At 43.3% G+C, this 19,518-nt stretch overlaps 1 protein-coding gene across 6 annotated transcripts in view; it reads left to right on the top strand.

Moving 5' to 3' along the window:
• Nucleotides 1-19,518, top strand: part of LOC118774340 (seizure protein 6 homolog) — a 168,584-nt gene that overhangs the window by 108,844 nt on the left and 40,222 nt on the right. For all 6 annotated transcript variants that reach the window (XR_005004820.1, XM_036523651.1, XM_036523649.1 and 3 more), the window contains exon 4: nucleotides 12,354-12,543. Coding sequence is in view for 5 of the 6 variants with exons in the window: in XM_036523651.1 (XP_036379544.1) it covers nucleotides 12,354-12,543 (190 nt within the window). In the remaining variant the exon portion in view is untranslated. The remainder of the gene's footprint in view (nucleotides 1-12,353; nucleotides 12,544-19,518) is intronic.

Below are 19,518 nucleotides of genomic sequence, written 5' to 3'. Positions count from 1 at the left end.
ATCAATATTGAAGGTCTGCCACGTGTTGAAGTGCCCTGATTTTTCTCTACTTATTTTCTAATTTCTTCCAACCGCCTGACACATGACAAGTTATCGGAGCCACGAGGCGCGAAAACGAGGTGCCAGACGAAGGCCGTCAGCGCGAGGCTTTCTGGGTAACGAGCATCAGACGGGATTCCATCAGGATGGGCTGCGTGGCTTGCAGGCGACCTTTGTCACCCCCAGAGGAGAGCGGGAGTGGTGAATAATGCATGGCACATTTGTTCTGAGTGCTGCAAAGCGGGCGGAGGGGAGCGGGCGGCTCCAGTGAGGCATTCCCTCAGGGCTCTCCATCTGGAGCCAGTGGGTATCACTCAGAGAGCAGGTCACGCCCAAGTATCTGCCTGGTCTGTTAACTGAGGCTTGCAGAGACCTGGCGACTCGCTTAACCTGGGGCGAGACAAGAGAGGTTTTTATCCCGGGACAGAGATGTGTGGACGGTGAGATAAAGGACTCCCGCCTGCTCTTTGTGAGACTTTTTTAGGGATCGCACCCGACTGAGATGTATTTTTATGGGTCTCTCACCCACCCGCAGCAAATGGCCATCAGCCGGCATTAATTGCCACTGAGACATGACTTTGAGAACACGTCCCCATCCTTTCTGTTGCCGTCTGCTGTCCGAGGATCAGGAGAGCATGATTGATTGGCGATGGGAGAGACAGGGAAATGAATGCAGGAATCTCGCATGGATGTATTCAAATCTATTCAGCCTGCATCCGTCGCAAATATTAAAACGAAATCTCATGGCTGAGCAGCTCCTCTGAAAAAAAAGAAAAGAGGGAACTCAATCATTGAACAGAGGAAATTTAATATGGTTCATAACCATAATTCATATGATGGTTTTAAAGGTGCAGAGGGTACTTTAACCTGTAGTCAGAGGAAAGTGCTGCCTTGGAGAGGCAGTACATTCCTGACAGAGAAAGCACAATTATTAATGCTGTTTTTCACCTAATGTGAGAATAAACCATAGATGAAACCATTTTCATCTATTTTTTTACTGACCCATGGGTACTGCCAGGCAAACAACATACTCAATTCTGCCTATTGGATTGATTTTTTTTTTACTAATAATGTATTTTTATCAATAATTGCTATGTTTTCTTAATATTTGTGCTGCTGGAAACTTCTTCTATGGGCACAGCAAGTGTCCAGAAGTATACATCATTGTATTTTTAAATCAGCGTTGAATGTTACATGTCATTTTTTGGCCCTCATTTCTTCCAGAAAATGTGATTTGAAAAGTAAAGAAAACCCAGAAAGGCTTGGAGCAATTGCTCCATAATGGACATCGTTATTATTTATACAATATGGCATTAACATTTTTACATAACCTCACTCTTGTTTTCGCGTTGTCGGATTTTCTTCCCTCTGCATTTTGACTCTCGTTTTATTCGGGTGTATTGCATAAAACCAATTTTCTGAACGGCGTGTGGGGATTGCGGCGATAATGAAAAAGGAATTGGCGAGGTGAATGTTAACGCGAGATAACCACAGACAGGGAGAGCATTTGAATGCGCGGGCTGGGGAGAGGGCTGGCTCCGTTCCGTCCGTGCGCCGCGCACCGCCGGAGCAGAGGGAGGCTAATTGGAAACGGATAGGGCGAGTGACACAGAGCGTGTTCGGCATGTAATAAACATTAGGACACGCCAAGCGCGATCTGTACTGTACACACACGACTCACCGGAGGTCGGCGAAAACACTCGATTACACCTTGTCTCTGTCAAGAGATTACCATCTGTGGAAACAGCCTGGAATGTTTTACATTTTGACAATGTTCATTTTCGTTGAGAGTGGCCTTCATTTTGTTTTCTTGGACAGACTGCTACTTAAAGAATACATATAGATTGGAATTAATGTAAATGTTGGGGAAAAAATAGAGAGGGGTCAATAAATCCACAGAAAGTCTACCGTTCCCTCCGTGCTTATTGTAAAATCCACAGATGTTTCCATCAACAGAACAGGGAAAATTCCAAGAAATAATGTGGGTGATTCATAAAAGTCTACAGTAAGAGTAAGTAAGAGCTCTGCGTCTGCGGTGGGGTATTACATAGCGGTAGTAGTACAGTATGTTCCAGCTCAAGGCAGCCAGTGACCGATTAGGCCATGCTTCGGTGTTAACATCGGTGTAATGCCAATGCAGAATCCTCTACAGTAAATTAGCCTGCGGATAATAGCAACCAATGAAACGTTTTATGTAAATTATCCTGTAAACACACATTTACTTGTTTGGAATGGTTTTGATTTTTATGGGTGTTGAGCTGGTGTTACACCAAAAATAACTTTACTGTCTTTAAATAATATAAGCAGCACACAAACAACTGTGGCACAAACATCATAAACGTTATGATTTGTAGTTTACCCGTTTATGTGCGTGGCAGCTTGAATGTGTTCATCCTGTGGTCTGGGAAACGTAATATACCGACGCGGAAGCCTTATCATCGCAGTTGTAAATACGTAGCCGTAATATATGTCTTATTATTGATGGCTGACTCTCACATGAGTAGTCTCGCAGTTGAACGAGGCGCATAAAGATGTAATGCGCTCCTTACGTTTGTGGAGATAACGCAGGCTCGGTTGTATTATGTAGCAGGTTAATTCGGAACGGCACCTTCCTCTTGCAGAAAGATGACCGTCGTCCCACAGTAGGAATGTCAACTGTAAGAGTACAGTACACAAAACCGCGGTTGATGAAAGCTATCTTATACACGTATTCCATGGCAATGTAACTGAAAGCCGTAGTTTTACTGTGCAATGTTATAATGGTTGGGTTTGAGCTGGTGTTCTTAAGCAATGTCATTCGCAATTACAAAGCCCACTGCAGTCTATTAAGCACATTTTAAATCACGCTTCACAGAAATAGACGTTTTAAAATTGATTCATGAAATAGGTGTAATAGGCCTATCTTTGCCTGCCTTAAACTACAGGGGAGTATCTGGTATTTTTTTACAGTGTCATTTCATTTTATGAATCACCCTAATGACATGAAAATGATGAAAGGAGTTCTGACAGTAATTTCTGTGCTTGCTTGAAAAAGCTGCACTTGGCCCATGATTAAAAATCAGAAAATGCTCTGACGGACTGGTGTTAGCTCCTGTCATTGTGGGAAAATTAACAGCAACTTGAATGAATCACCTCAGAGATGCCTTATCAAGATCATTATGACATGATCATTATTGATTTATTTTGCAGAGCATATATCTATTTGATTTACAGTGCCATTTCATATGTGTTACTTAAGATTTGTGTTTTGGATATATAAGTAGTAATAAGTAAGTATATAGGCCTCCCTCATATTTTACAACCACTGCTCCATGCGTTTCTATCAGTGCCTATACATTTGAGTTGCTGTTGAATCTTGCCATTCTTATTTTCAAGCATAATGATCCAGGTGGTGGGTAACACACTGAAAATGGAGGTGTGACTCTTCACTCAAAACATAACACAGGCCGGATATCATTTATGAGGAGCTGGAAGACTGCACAAAATGTGATTATCCTCCCGGTTCAATTAAATCCGCTTCACCTGATACTGCGCATTTCTTTAAAGCCGGGGACAGATAGCCGTTCTCTGGCTGTAGCCTTTTTTCGAGGGCGCTGCAGAGGAGTGACCCTCCCTCTCTGCGCGCGGAGATAAGGCCCTGTCACACCGGCACCGGTGCGCTCCCCCTGTATCGCTGCCAGCCTCTGACCGCACATTACCGTGGTCATCGGCCGTGTATCAGCACCGGCAGCGGAATGTGACAGACCTCCGGTGGCCACGGCGCCGATTCCCCTCTGTGTGGCTGATAAGCATGGAGATCTAATCCTCTCCCTCTGCCTCCTGAGCGAAGGGGTGATATGGCCAGAGCACCTGCGTTACAGCAGACTGTGACTGTGGCACATAACCAGAGACCTAAATATACAGTAAATGCACCCCATAGTCTGACGTATATACATGCACATGCATGAGCTCGCGTGTGCACTCCTCCTGCTCTCTTAGTTCTTTACAGTCTGTTAAAACCCTTTTCGGCATACTTGTGGAATGATTCCTGGACATTTTTTGACATAAAATCTATTTCTGAAAATATAAAATTACATCCCTGTATTTTTATCTTTACTTATCGTATTGATGTGGGTCAGAGGATGTGTATTGATGCTGAAAGAGAGGAAGGAGCAATTCAATTTAACCCTTCCATAAATTTTTTTTGAAGCATGACTCATAGTATATTGCATGCATTTTATTGAAAGTTGCATGTCACGAAAAGTGCCCAGCTATTTGGAAAAGCAAAGGCAAACGGAGATTGCGAAGCCCAGCTCCTTTTCTCTACAGCACCTATGAGATTGAGGCCGTTTTGAAGAGGACGGTTTCTGATATTGAGTGAGCAGCATCTGCAGGCGAGCCAATGGGGGCACGTTGTCATTGGCGCAAGCTAGAGTGAGTGCTTTTTCCGCCAGCACATGACAGGTGTGCTAGGTGGTACAGTCATGCTTTGGGCGCTCCTATATTTAGTCGTGTGGCACTCACTGTGGGTGACCCTCGCCGTGAGGCAGCGGGCCAGCTCTCCCTCTCGCCAGCTGCCGGTCCTACATCATTCACTCGATTCCCTCTTGATTACACCCTTTAATTAGCAGTCCAAACCCCGTCCTGCACACACGCCTCCTCCTGAGGGGACCGGAGCTCTGAAAGAGGGGCGCTGGCTAATTGGGGGAGATTCTCCTTTCCCTCTGCTCGTTGGCAGAGGGAAGCTGGGGAGGGGTAGAAACACACAGTGGATTCAAAATGGAGAGCACTCTGGGATTTTCCACTGTTCTGCCGGTGAGGAGGAGGAGAGGGAGGTCTCAAGCTCCACCGCGCCAAACTAAGATTTACATATTAAGGGGAACCAACTACTCAGCTGAGATCAGAATGCCAACTTCCTGCCGCTGGGATTCAGGCAAGAGAGGGAGAGAGAGAAAAAAAATGAATCATGCATGCTGCACTGTCATGTAAATACTCGTTTTTCATGCGCAGCACAAGCACTGGCGGAGAAGCATCAGAAGTAAGAGGGGCTTGAGTCACAATCGCAGCTGCTTATCAACGCGTGATCTATGGTTGGAATTTATATTGTGTCTTTAAATGATTGTAGACAGATAGTTTGTTCCCTTGCTGTGTAGCCGCAGAGCTCTGTGGGTCTGAGGGCCCTGAGGGATTTAGGTTTGGGCTAAGTGCAGGGCCGTGGGGGACCGCGTCTATGCGGGGCTCATTCTGACGCTATTCCTCTGCTCCCTCTCTGCTCTGACATAGACATGGCATGTCTGCGTTTCCTGGCCCTAGCACCTATGACACATCGGGGACCCGAAAGCCTTCTGTCATCTTTGTTTTTGTTAGAATTTTTTGATGGATTCATTATTTGTGCACATGAGTATTTAACCCCGCAACAATCTCTGGAAGGCTGCCGCTGAATGACATTTTCAAGTCCTTATTTCAGTCAGGTAGAGCGGCGAAAGCCGTTATCTCCCAGGCTGTGAACAGAATCTGACTATGTGTTTATCTGAGACGCTGAGGCAGAATACAAATTGCTTGAGACTTGGATTTGCTTTCATCACAGTGAGAGGTTTGGAATCTCTGCCTCTTGTCTCACTCATTCCCTCTCCCTCACCTTGTCTCTCTCTCTCTCTTCCTTACTCTCTCTCCCCATCCCTTTGTTCTTGAGCAGTTGTCTGGCAATCCTCCAAGCAGGCTGTCTATGCCAATTTCCTTGCCACCCACTCATCATTTGGTTAAAAGGAAGTCCTATTTGAATAATCCAATAATTATTTGTTGTTGCCTAAATAATAAGAAGTACAGGCAAGTATTAAAAGAGTGAACATTTTGAGGGAGAAGTCTGTTCTTTTCTGTGTAAAGAGGAAATAAAATCTGCTGGTTTTACTAAATCAGCCATTAATTTGTGTTAATTTTCATGGCATTATGGAGCAGTTCCATATTTTTTGTTGTTGGTTATTAAAAATGTCAGAGAAAATGACCTCATCCAAAGCAACACATTTTTACAAACATATGCATTCATTAATAAATAATTTCTGCTTTATTCGTTAATTTCCAAGGATATATTATAAGCATCCTCCTTTGTGTATTTATTCAAAAAACATTATAGTGGATCTTATGAAATGGAAAGTAGATCATACACAGTAAAAAACAAAGCATGAAGTGTATTGCAGCTGTTTAGTGAAAACCTCTCACCTCACACCAGAGCACATTGCACATTGTGGCAGTAGAGAGCTAGAAACAGTAATTGCTTTGATGCAGTGTTTATGTGTTCCAGTCTGGGCACGCAGGGGCATTTACAGTTCACAGTGACATTCTTACAGCAGTTAGACAGAAGACTGTGCCATCTGCAGTTGCCCCAGGCCACCTGAGGTTGGGCTCAGCACAAACCATCAAAAATGGATAGGGCTAGTCTCTAGGTCGGCAGATGGGCAAAGCCTACGTCGTTTTCACCTGTACATGGAGCTCTCATTGACCTTACAAAGCACAAATAAAGTGCTAGGAAGCTGAATGTCCAAAGCTACCAGCTATTGTACATATATACAATGCATATATTATACAATATTGGTACACAAAATATCAGTATGATTAAATAGTTATGAAACCAGCATGGGATGTTACCAAGTTATAACAATTCACTATATATATCATTAAACAAAAGCTACTGTTTCTGTTCTGAAAACATTCTTTCAAAAAGTGTGGAGAGAAAGTGCAGATTTTTTTCATCAATCTGCTAACAAATATATTTACTTCACAGACTGTCTCGTCCTCAATTCCAGAGGCTGTCCTGTCATTGAGTGTCAGCAGGCATTCAAATGCAGGTGGTGTGTTTGAAATTTTGGGATATCTCCCTCAAATTGAAGCCAAAGCCCAAGTCCTTGATTTCCATCCAGTCTCACAGTAAACACAATGGTATGATACTGTATGAAATGAAAAGGCTGGTTTTGTATTGAGAGGGCTGATTCAGATGGACAGAAAGAGAAAGAAGTTATGAAATCCTTTCTTTGTGGCCATGACTGATAGAAGCCAAGGTTCTGTGTGTGTTGTGTTTGACTGTGTGAGTGTGTGTGAGACAGAGCAGCACTCTCCAACACTGTGGTAGTCAGAGCATTGTCTCAGGTTCACATTATATCTGTGCTAGATATGCAAATTGCAATCTTTCTCATTCTGTCCTATGGTTCTACAAACAAAGTACCATTTGAATGAAGCACAGATGCTAGCATTGTGCATATTATATTCCCTAATTCAGGGCACAGTTATTATTTGGTCAGTTTGTTTTTACATACATGCATCACATATGGTAATGAGGTGCAACACTTGCCAGCGTTCTTTTGTGAGAGACATTTTCATATGAGTCTTCAGTTTCTCCCATGATGCCTCAAAATAATGAACAATGTAGAGGAAAAATAGGAGCCACGCAATTTGCATTTCTTATGACAATTTGCATTTCTTATGACAATAAAATGTCCATTTAAAAAAAAACTATTATTGTTGTAATTTAGGGTTTTGCAGCCTCTGAATCTGAATGCCCCTGGGGTCTCCTGTAAACATGCCATGGTAACACTGTGGGATTAATCTCTCTCCCAGCCTGAGTGGTCCCCTGTGTGCCAGCGCTGCAGGAGTTTAGCAGGCTCAGTGTCTCCTGACACAGACCTGATGATTCATAATTGAAGCAGGACAGCTGTTCCTGGCTGTAGCAATGGGCCTGGGGCATGTGACAGATGCTAAGGCCCTGCAAAGTCAGGGCAGTGTCTCACACATTCCCACTGTCTGCTCTCTTCATAATGCAATAAACATACCCCTCTGTCTGCATCACAGTACACTGCACTTACCTCTCTGTCTACATCACAATACATTGCACACACCCCCCCTGTCTACATCACAATACATTGCACACACCCCCCTGTCTACCTCACAATGCACTGCATGTCCCCCTCTGTCTGAATTACAGTACATTGCACACACCGCACTGTCTACTTCACAATACAGTGTACACATATTTCTGTCTACATCACAATAGACTGTACAGCTCAGTCTACAACATAATAACACTGTACATACACCTCTGTCTACATCACAATGCACTGCACACACTTCATTCCCCCTATGTCTCCATTGCACCACATTGTGCAGGCATACATTAACTACTTATTTTTCTCCTTACAAATACACAGAGACACCAGAACCCAACCTCACCAGCTGGGGAGGGGGTGAAGTATGTTGAGAAGAGGGTTTTTTCTTTTGGAATGACAGGAAGTCAAGGTTCTCCAATATCATAGCTGTGCTGTCACTGTCACGTCTGTGTCTGCAGGGCCCCACACATTCCCCTCGGCTGTCACGCCACTGCTGTGACACGTACACAGCGCACACGGTCCGTAATCCTGCCACACATGGGGGACTGCGCACAGCAAGCCACAGACTGCCTGCTTCAATCCCTCACTACAGCACCTGTGAAGATAAAGTCAGTCTATTGAATAAACATCTGCTGGAGTTCATGACAAATCCAGTCAGCGTTGCGAGGGATGCCAGCCGCCATCTTCAACAGCTTTGCCTCGATGACCTTCTTATCGGGTTTATTAGTACATGTAGGATCTCAGGTGCCTGAGCCGCACGCCGGATTAGCAATACAATGCAGTGAGCTGGAAACGTGTTGAGCTGCCCATTGCTAAGTGTCCTGTCTCAGAATGATTTCGCTTAAAAACCACGTCTGACTTTGGAATGCAGCCGAGAAGCGGTTATCTGTATGATGAAATCAGACTTTCTCAGTAAATTGTTTCAGGTCCAAAGGGGGGAGGAAGGAACTTGCTTTTTTGTTTTGTTAAAATGTGTTTATATGTTCTAAAAGGTGTATTTCTTTCCTCTTATATGTGTTGTCAAGACCCTTAATTTCATCATAACCAAATTTTGCTTTTGCCAGGTATTACCCTAAGTAAACCAAAAACCTTTCTTTAGGAAAAATATATATAACAGGAAAAAAACTCAAATGTAAAGCACAAACACTGGCATGACACTGTATGTATGGTGAAGGAAGCGCTTTAAATGAGTATGTGCTTTCATCTTAGCGTGTACATTTCTGCATGCTGAGTCAGAAGCTGTACAGAGCGGCTGTGGATACTTAGGTGCTTGAAAGTGAAGTGCACAGTGTGAGATATGCTGGAGACTTGCAGTACATTGTGGAAAAGTCACAGAATGTCAACCGATTCTTAGTGTGTGTGGAAATAGCTAGGACAATGGAAGAGAGAAAGAAAGAAACATCAAAGAAAGCAGATTGAGAGAAGCACAGTCCCACAAGGCTATGTCCTCTCTGGTGCCCTTGAAATAAATGTATGATGAGGATTTGAAGGTGATTTGTGAATATCATTCAGCAATCCTGAAAAAAGGGGTTGTGTGTGTGTGTGTGTGTGTGTGTGTGTGTGTGTGTGTATACATATATAAGCTTGTATTGTGTGCCAGCCAAAAAACTGCACAAAAATTCTGCTGCCAGCCACAGTGCCCTAATGGTTCTTTTATATGTTGCTCCTGAATTATGCAGCTAAAGGGTTATGAATGACATTAACAAGGACTCATCAGTTGGTAATTGCATTTTGTATCAGAATTCCTCTTAGGTAAATGAGGGTGTTGGGTAAGGACAACTAGCTTTCCCCATCATCTCCTTACAATTGCGTTTTCATTACAATTTCTCTCAACAAGCAACGCTTTAATTACAAAAGTGGGCAATGTCACATTTGTTAACAAAATCGAGCAAAATAAATAAATGGAAACAGACATCGCTCAACAGCTTTGACTAATTCACTCGTCTTTTTCCCCTCTAGTCATTCAGCATCGTTACTGTTGTTACTTCAGTGAGTCAGTGAGTGAATTACTGAGTGAGTGAGAGAGGGATATTTCCAGTCCTGATTCTTCCAGTGCACCCCGGAAATGGAGAGTGAGTCCAGCATTAAGCCTTTAATTTCATTTCCTAAGAAAGAGACAAAATCCAATCCAGCCAAAGAGTCTGCCTCGCGCTGTGTAATTGCATGTAAACACAGGGAGTTCTCTGTCTTATCATAATTGAGATGTGCCAGGTTTTTTTTTTTTCATCAGAGTGGTAGCTCATACCTGGCAGTGATTGTATGCAATATCATATGTAATTGGATTGTGTCAAGCAATATTTAGGAAACTCTTTGTAATCCAAGAGACTATAATGTAATTACGCTGTAATGCACCTGCATTATGAAGTCTTCCCCGTGTTTTTATTGGATTACGCTGAGTATTGCATGTGCTCGTTCGCATGCTCGACAGTGTCCTTGTCCTCTAACCAGCTGCTTTGTTTCTGTCTGCGAAACAGCTCCAGGTTATTGAGACCTCAGCTAACTGTGCAATCATTTCTGTGTCTGTCAAGTGGCTGGTCACTGTTACTTTTTTGGGAGGACCGAATTAATGCGGTAAAGCGAAAAACTCAGGTGCTGGCGGTGCATGCTGGGTAAAAGGAAAAATGAGCGCTTAGGGCGACAGTGCGGGTATCTCCAGGAGAACAGCTGCTGATTTCTGCCCTTGGGAAACCCAGTCAGCCCCCTCATCCCCGTTTTCGTCCTGAACCGTGTGACAGACAGTCGGCGCGCGACATTCATTTTTATAGCGGTGTCTCGGCCCGCCGCTCACCCGCGTCATGCTCTCAGCCATTTTAGTCTGCCTCGGTGACACTTTCATTACCCTTGAGGGATCGGTCCAATGGAGGGCTTCGTTCCCAGCTCACAGACCCAGGGACGGGGATCATCCATTTTAATGAGGCACGCAGCAATCTCACAGCGGAATTGCACTAGATGAAATATCGGTATTCATTTAATCTAGTAATAATTATCTTTGTGGAGACACACTTCTTCCACCGCACACTCCCAATATTTCACCACTGTTTCCAGCACAGCTACCCACAGTCAACAGGGAGATTTGTTTTCTGTTGAGGGGCGTGCTATTGAAGTAATCCAGCACGTAGAAGTAGATACATTTTTCTCCTGAATATTAAACTGATAAAAAAAATCTTCTATGGGAGAGTGAATAGGATGGCAGACAGATTTATGGTATCCTGTGATCTTAATGGAGGATGCATTCTGATGCAATGGCTGTTGCCCCCAGAAATGGCCATCTAGCAGCACGTGCTGATTGGCTCCCTTGTGCCGCCTGTAAATTGTTCCTTATCCGCAAAAACAGTCTTTGTTAATGCAGACACATAGCCCAAATGCACAGAATCTCTCACCTAGTACGGTTTTAAGCCTAAGGTATTCAGACCGCTCTACTCCTCACCCTCCTGCTCACAATTCAAGCACAGAAAACACATCTCCATTGATCCTATTGACGTGCAAGTGTCTCCGCCCGACAGTTGGCCACAGGGGAGCTGTAACAGTGAGTGTTAGTGGTACTACACAAAAATGGGCTTTCTGGCAGAGTACAAAAAGAGTTTTGGCCAATCATTTATCACTCTCAAGACACACTTTTGAACTGAAGCGTTCTGCCACCAATTCATAACTCTTCACAGCTTTCAGTACAGAAATTGCACCAGATGTTCCTCTTACCATACAGAATGTCTGTTAATATGTCTGTCTTTTTCTCTACAGACGTAAATTGATAGAATTATAAAAAACAAAACATTATATGAAGTGCCCACACTTTTAGCTGCAGCTGTTATGAAACCAGACAAAACACAGCTGTCATGGAGGCAGGTTGAAGGTAATTAGTGCTCGATGCTGCTTTTAACTGCATCATCAGGTGAAGAAGGGTAAAGAAGACAAGGTATTAAACAGAGATGCTCCAGTTGACCAATGGTGGTTGGCATCCTCCCCTCGAATACCCCGAAATTGCATTAAAAAAACAAGAACTCCCGTCGTTAATGGAAATTGAGCAGAAGGAAGCATATTTCAAGTACCTCATTAATCAAGGCCAGCGCTAAGGAAGCTGGCTCCGATTTAAAATGAGTTAAGAATGACGGGGAATGTCAATTGAATTAATATCACAAGAAGTGAGCCGTGACAACACAAATCGCAGCCAGGGTAATTCAGAAAGCGTGTCACTGTGTTCACATCTCATTTACAGGCTAGAGGGTGAGGCGGCAGGAGACCTCAGAGGTCTGGCAGTATGCACAACATGCGTCTGTGCTTAGCACCTGGAAGTTAATGGTGACAGCTGTGCTCAGATGTGACAGAGCAGTAACATCTTGTACAGAATACACAGGGCTTTTATGTCCCTGAATTGGACCTGGTCTGGACCAGCCTGACCTTGGTCTGACATGTGCTAACCTGTTACGCCCTGTTCCTGACTCAGATGTCTGCTTTTCTGTCCAGGTGCTGAACGTGAGCCTGTCCGAGGGGGAGACAGTGACCCTGGAGGACCTGGGGGGCCAGGAGCACTCTGTCCTGGCCAACGAGTCCATCCTGATGAAGGGGCTGGTGGTGCGAAGCTCGAGCAACCAGATCACCATCCGCTTCCAGAGCGAGGTGCCACAGCCCGGCTCCTTCCTGCTGCGCTACCAAGGTGAGGCCACCCCACTGAGCATGCAGTGTCACGTCATCTGCACCATCTGAAGTTCATTAATACTTGTTAGGAAGCGCTTTGCAATGTCAAGTGCAGCTCTTATATGAAGCCATTGGTTGGGATGACTCAGGTATGACCCCTTTACCCAAGCCCAGAAAGACTAGGATCATCTCCTGCACTTTCCTGCCTAAGGAGCTTTCAAACACTGATAGAGTCTAACACTTGTAAATGCAATTTGCTTGTGTCAGGCTGAAAATGACAACCGCTGTCAATTTGGGAACGCTGTTCCGCGGGAAATCACTGGGAGAATTACATGCTAATCGACAGTTACAGAGCTGTCAGAGGGAGGCACAAAAACATAGGGCTGTTATTTGCCATCATGTTTTTTTCCAACTCAGTGCAAAGCCAAATTCTTTTGTTTCTGTAAACTAATGAACTATGACAGGCTTGTAGTGGGGCAATGCTATCTTGCATGCCACTAATGTGCCTGTTGAATAAGAAAGCCAATCTATCTCTCTTTCCCTCTCTCTCATTCAGCGTCTGAGTGGCTGGGAGATGATATGTGATAAGCACTGATGTGAGGGAATATGACTGGTTAACATGGGAGCGTTTTATCTTTGCATTAAGCACATGACAACGATCAACTCTGGCATATAATAATGGCTTTCTGTTTCTTTACAAACTCCCATTTACCCCCTGCTATAGATCCCCTCCTGAGTCTGGCTTGATATGTCACAGTTGGCACGCAGTACCAGCAAGGACTGTGTCTGTCGCAAGAGATCACATCTATTTCTATGTAATTGCTACGTAATTCTGGCAAATTGTTCTTACCTGTGCTATAGAGTCTGTCTCAGCACACTGAAAACACTGAAATGAATGAAATTTAACCAACTCTTGATTTGATGCTCTGCAGCAGCAATTTAGCAGCAGACTAATACAAAGAACCCCCCCCCCCCCCCCCCCCCCCCAAGTAATTCTCAACTGGTGTAGTTCTTACTGACTAAGTGCATTTGTTCGGTCTTACTGTCTGAAAATAGCCCTTGGCAATGGCAGTGCTTATTTGGTGTGCAGTTTATAAGATTTGAGATTTGCTCCCAGAGATGTAATCCCTTAGTGGACAAAGGAGACCCTTGTTATTCTTAAACCCTTGATTCAGATTTGTGATGTGCAGTTCGCTGTTTCTATTGTTTGCGTCAGGGAGCACTCAGTGGCCCCACTATTACACACATTTATAGCATTATTACATAAATATACACAGTAATTACTTGTTGTTGCAGTATTATGTGGTATTTTTGTATGTTATTCTATGTCAGGAACAAATCCCTTTTGCACAGAAGTCTTTAGAGTCGGTATGGATTTCCCCAGTTGTGAGGATCTCCAGAACTTAACCATGTTTGCTTCATTCTTCAGAAAGTTTAGGGTGTCTGTGTGTATTTTTCTAGATGCAATACCAATGTTGGGATGTTACTGCTAGCATATTTTATCATGCTTGTGTTTATGTATTTGCACATGATTCTGCAATTCTGCAGCTTACAGATTCTAAGACATTGTCTATTGCACAGGGTGTCCAGCTTCTCATGGTATCCAGAGGAATGTATCTAATCACCCTTGAACACATTTAATTAATATTTAATGAGGATAGTATCCCTTAGCATTGGATCTGCACCATCAGGAGATTATTTATTGAAGATGATTTATGGTGAATTCATGGAGAAACATTAACATTAAACACAAAATCCACTTTAAACAAAAAACTCATTTCTGCCAATATACTGTACATTGTGCCATGCATTCAATGTGAAATGCTATCAGCTGAAATAATATTGTACATTAAAAAGAAAATCAGCTCAAAAGGCTACATTTCAGATAGTGCTTCAAATATCATTATCCTTTTGCTTTGGTAAAGCCACATGCAAGAAGCCAAATCATTTTCAATACCCTCTTGGTCTCTTTTAATAAAAACTAGTCATGATCTTAATTTGTCCAGCTCCCTCCCTCAGCAGATGATACGGTCTAAGTCCTTGCATCCGCTTTGCATTGTGATCTGTTGATTTTAGCTGATCTATTACTTGTCCACGGTGCACACACTCCTTTGTTCATTCCTCTTTTAGAAGAAAGATCACTATGACTGTTCTAATCGAATTAATTACAGCGGAATACCTGTCTGCCTGCCTGAAACTGCGAATGGCTCTATTGCTCAGGTTTTAGAGGGCAACTGTGATTCAAATTCACCAGCGCATCCCAAATGCAGACTCATGTGGTGGACATGCGGCACACTGTTTGTGTTAATGAGGACACAACCTGCAGATGGATTTGCCAGTCAACCGAAACCACACTGACAGGTGTTTTTTTTTTTTTACCTGTATGCTCAAATGCATGCTCATATAGGCTGACATGCTCAACATTGTGAGTCTTTCTGATAATGAGATTCTAATAAGCTGTGTATTTCTTTCAATAATAAATGCAAGGAATTTAATGCATGGAAAATTAATGTGACAAGGACACAAAGACCACTGCTCATTGACATATAATTAGGACTACAATGTGTAATGTCTAACAAATAGGATTTTTAATTACTTTGAAGCGTAATTGCAATAAAAGTGCTTTACACTGCATATTTTTCAGTTATAATATTATATCAATGTCCGACTGAAGTAGTGCCCCACTATTGATGGTGACATTCAGAGGAAGAATGTCAGTTGTGTGGTATGTGTAATTAAAACAACCATCGCAATATACACGTAAGACATTACAGGTTGAGAGAGAGGTGCTTCACTGTGATCTCCCACAGGCCTGCAGGTATATTTCCTCCTCAGGGGTTCGGGGTGGGTGCAATTTACTGCATGTCCCTCTCTCTGGCTCCAGGGTGCCAGGCCAACGAGCTGTCTATAGCCTAGCCAATCCAGTGCAATTCTCAGATCAGCGGGCTGATGTCAAGGTAACTTTGTGAGGCTGTGCATGTGGCTCCTTTTGGCTCGGTGTGGGAGGCTGCTGTGCAGCTGTGTAAATTACTCCGGTGCTCAGGAAGCAGCAAGGTCACAATCAATGATACTGTCAATCAGGACGGGGCCGGGGTGGGGCGACTGCCCTCTGTGGGACGTTAATGAGGTATCGCCGGGGCCCTCCCTGCCACGGAGGGCCTGGATCTCTCTGCTGCCTGCCTATGCTGTCCTTTCCCTGACTGGCTCTCAGAACTAACTGGAGGCTGATGGATGATGTGGACAGAATCAGAGTGGCAGCCCTGCGCGCTGCTCTCAGAAGCGGCGTCCATTAAAGATTCAGGCCTCTCAATTATTCAGAACAAAATAAGAGAACAGTGCACCCCTGCACCGTCGCCCCCCCTCCCCCAAGAGATTTAGTTAAGGTTAAGAGCAAATAAAACGCATTGGAAGGGGAAAAGCTGAGCGTGAAGCATGAAGAATAAAGCAGTGAGGTTGAGCTTTGGCTCCAGATTACAGGAGCATCCCCGCCTTACTGTCACACAGCTCTGACGGCAGACTGCATGCTAGTGAGAAATGAATTGTCATGAACCAGCAGTGGGCTAAAAACAGGCAAAAACAGGCACCCATGAGCTTTGTGCTGTGTGTCCTCAGCTGCAACATGCACATCCTCCTTGCTTCTTCCGCTGCGGTGTCCCGATGAAAACGTGTTTTTACGAGACGCGGTGCTGGCTAAGGGACATAACAGCGCGGTGCTCATGTGGCAGCGGCTCATGTGTCCAGTCAGGTGCCGGTCAGGAAATCCATATAGTGGTAATGGAAAACCCAGGGAGCCACAGCGGGGTCCACAGACGCGCCTCTGACCGGGTGCAGATCAGCCCAGAGAGCGTGAGATCACCCGCGGGGATTCTGAGAGTTATGTTTCGACTCAAAGCTGGAGGCGCGCTGGTGCGGTGGTGCACCTGGAGGGACAGGCGATATTTTTTACCTCTCTCTCTTTCTCCATATCAATCCATCTCTCTCCCTGTCTCACTGTCACTCTCTCTCTCACTTCAATTTTAATTGAGTTTCAAATGCTTTATTGGCATATACTGCATTTGTAAATATTGCCAAAGTATAGAATGCCACTAAAAACTTACTTACTTAAGAAATAATAAAGTGATAATCTAGGGAACAATACAATGTATTCTTATATGTACACATCCAAATGGTTATTAGTTGTAAGCCAGTGCTAGATGCTTACGCATTGTCTTCAAGGCCGTGGAAGGCTGAAATGTGCGGTTTGAAAGGCTGTTGGAACTTTGCCAAACAGGACATCAACATAGAGCCTTTCATTGTTTGTCATGAAAATGATTTTTTTTTCTATTTTGCAAAAATGCACTGAAATATTTCAATCTCTGGCTCCGTCTCTGACTTTGTCACAGTGACCACATGTACAATATTCCTTTGGCAAACATGATTTTTTTTGTGTTTGCTATTTTTCAAGGATGTATTCACCGAGCTTGTACTTTGTCAGGATCTGTCTCTGCTTGTATCTCTGACAGTGAAGAGATACTCAGCCAGAGTGTACTCTCTGTTTTGGGCCTGATAACAGTTATACTTTCGGATTTGGCGTCTTTGTTGGGATATTCAAGGCAGCATTTTTCCATTTTATTTCTGATTTGGTTGGCTCTTATTAGCAGTTGTATAGTAGTGCTGGCCAGATTGGTGTTATTGTCTTAGTGCAGTGAGGGTCAGGACCAGATGATTGAAGGGATGCATTTCTCGGTTTGAACTCTTGGGTCTGGAAAGCCTTGTACTGTAAAGTGTCTATCGGACTTATTTTTAGATGAACTGTAATATAGAATTGAGTGACCTTTTCTAGACTTGAATGAAGTTTGAATTGAATCATTTTTAAATTAATTCAAGCCTACATGCATTTGTAGGGTTATTTCAGCTACAGTAGGCATTTATTTTCCTATTTAGTGTAATCTTGCTGACCGAGTAGATGCCATAGTTCACCCCTACATAATGCAAAAGGCTGTAAAAACTGACACTGTAAAAAATATTACATCTATTGAGAACATTTATTTCATAGAATCCAAAGTTCAAAGCTTCTCAATGTACTCAATTTCAGTCTGAGGTTATCATGACATGTATTTTCTAGGGCAGTGTAGCCTAAAATAAAGCAGTATCAGCTTTCCTAAAATTGTGGCTTTTTGGAAGATTATCTGGTCTGTATTTTTTACTTAATTTTATTGCCGGGGCACAGTTCTGGCGGTATTGCTTCAACAGTTCCAGGTGCTGTTGTAACCCCTGCTCAGTGGGTGACAGCAGGACCAGGTCATCTGCATAGAGCTAAAATGTAACTTCAAGAGTGTTTAGAATGATACCCATAGCTGAAGATTGTTCCAGTGACCAACTCATTGACATTGATCAATGATGTAGTCAAGCTACAGCCTTTCTTCACTCCTGTGTGAAGAATTCCTTTTTGTTTGGGTTAACTTTATTCCACACGTTTTTGCAGATGTAAAAATTTGGTGTATGTACTTGTTCATTAAATGTGTATGGTGTAAAAATGATCAATTGCACTACAGATTCAGTTAATCTCACCTTCTCCCTTGCCTACTGATCACTGAGGGTCTGTCTGAGACCCTCTTTTCACATATTCACCCTTCCACTGCAAGAATTCACCCTAAACAGGAACTTTCTACACTGCCAAGAGCCTGCTCTTTTATAGAGGTCAGGTTCTTCATTTATTTATTTATATATTCAATGCAAATGCAAATGTATACAAATTAATACAGAAACGTCCATTCCTGTCAGACCAAAGTTGAGAGTACAAACGTTTTTTTTTTTTTTCATCACACTTACTGGCAAATGTCACATCTCTTCAAACCGAAGGAGGGCCATTTCCATAGCTTAGGGGCAAGGAGTCTTCTGTTCTTCTTCGTTCCACTTCAGCACCTTTCTTTCAATGAAGTCATTGTTGGAATCCATCAGGTATTCCAGCGGTATGTCAAATTACCAACTGAAACGCACCGCTGAAACTTGTTGCTTGAGGCCGGTCTTTGCCCAGCCGTGTTCCTAACCTTTGCCACCAATATGGAGCTATTAACAACCAAAATACAGCAAGGGGGAGGTGCTCCCCCAGTGTTATCAATTAAGGAAGGCAGGTACAAATAGAGACACAATTCCCTTGGCTTGCTTGATAATTAGGTGATAATGAGGTCATCTTAATTACCGGTGCATTAAATCTCAATGAAAAACTGCCTAGAAACAAATTGCCTTCTCGTTATCAAACATGAAATTAAACTTAAGGCCCATTAATGAGGGGAAGCAGACACCGGGCCTGGATGGATGTGGTTCGTAATGCATGACATTGCCACACATTATACAGTATAGTAGCTTGGAACATGTGTGGCTTTCATACCTATAAAATGGTACTATGTGGCATAAAACCAGCAGGGCTTTGTGCTTTACTCTCCTGGATCCTACAGAGTACAATCCATCATATAGTTCATCCACAAAAGCAGAAGATTCCACGTTTATATTCACCCACTGAGAAAAGCACATTTTCTCCAAATTGCTCTGTGTTTTACTTCCGTTAAAGAGGCTAATCCATCATAAAATAAAGTGAATGCTAGTATGAGGCAATGGTATGAATATTGTGTGTCACACATGATGTTTTCCATGTCATTCTGACCGAGAGACATTGCTGCAACTGCTGAACGCTTTGACAAATAGGACCATTATTGTGGTCTCAGTGCTACCCAAGCTATTGAGGGCAGCCGAGTTGTATTTTACAAGGCTGCAATGAGCATATTAAAATTAATAAATTGTTTATACTTCAATGTGCAAATTTAGACGATGCCATGATTTTCCAAGAAGCACGGATGAACATAAATTTTGTTTACCAGCATGGGTCTGGACACCGTGAAGTCTCTTTTTCCACTTCATTAAGCTGGCTGCCTTCCTGCCTCATGGACTTTCTTTGTTACCTTTTGAACAAGGAGAAAACACACACACACATACACACACACACACACACACACAC

Source organism: Megalops cyprinoides, chromosome 3 (genome assembly GCF_013368585.1).
Source record: "Megalops cyprinoides isolate fMegCyp1 chromosome 3, fMegCyp1.pri, whole genome shotgun sequence".
NCBI classification, from domain to species: Eukaryota; Metazoa; Chordata; class Actinopteri; order Elopiformes; family Megalopidae; genus Megalops; species Megalops cyprinoides.
This window is presented reverse-complemented; position numbering and strand designations above follow the sequence as displayed.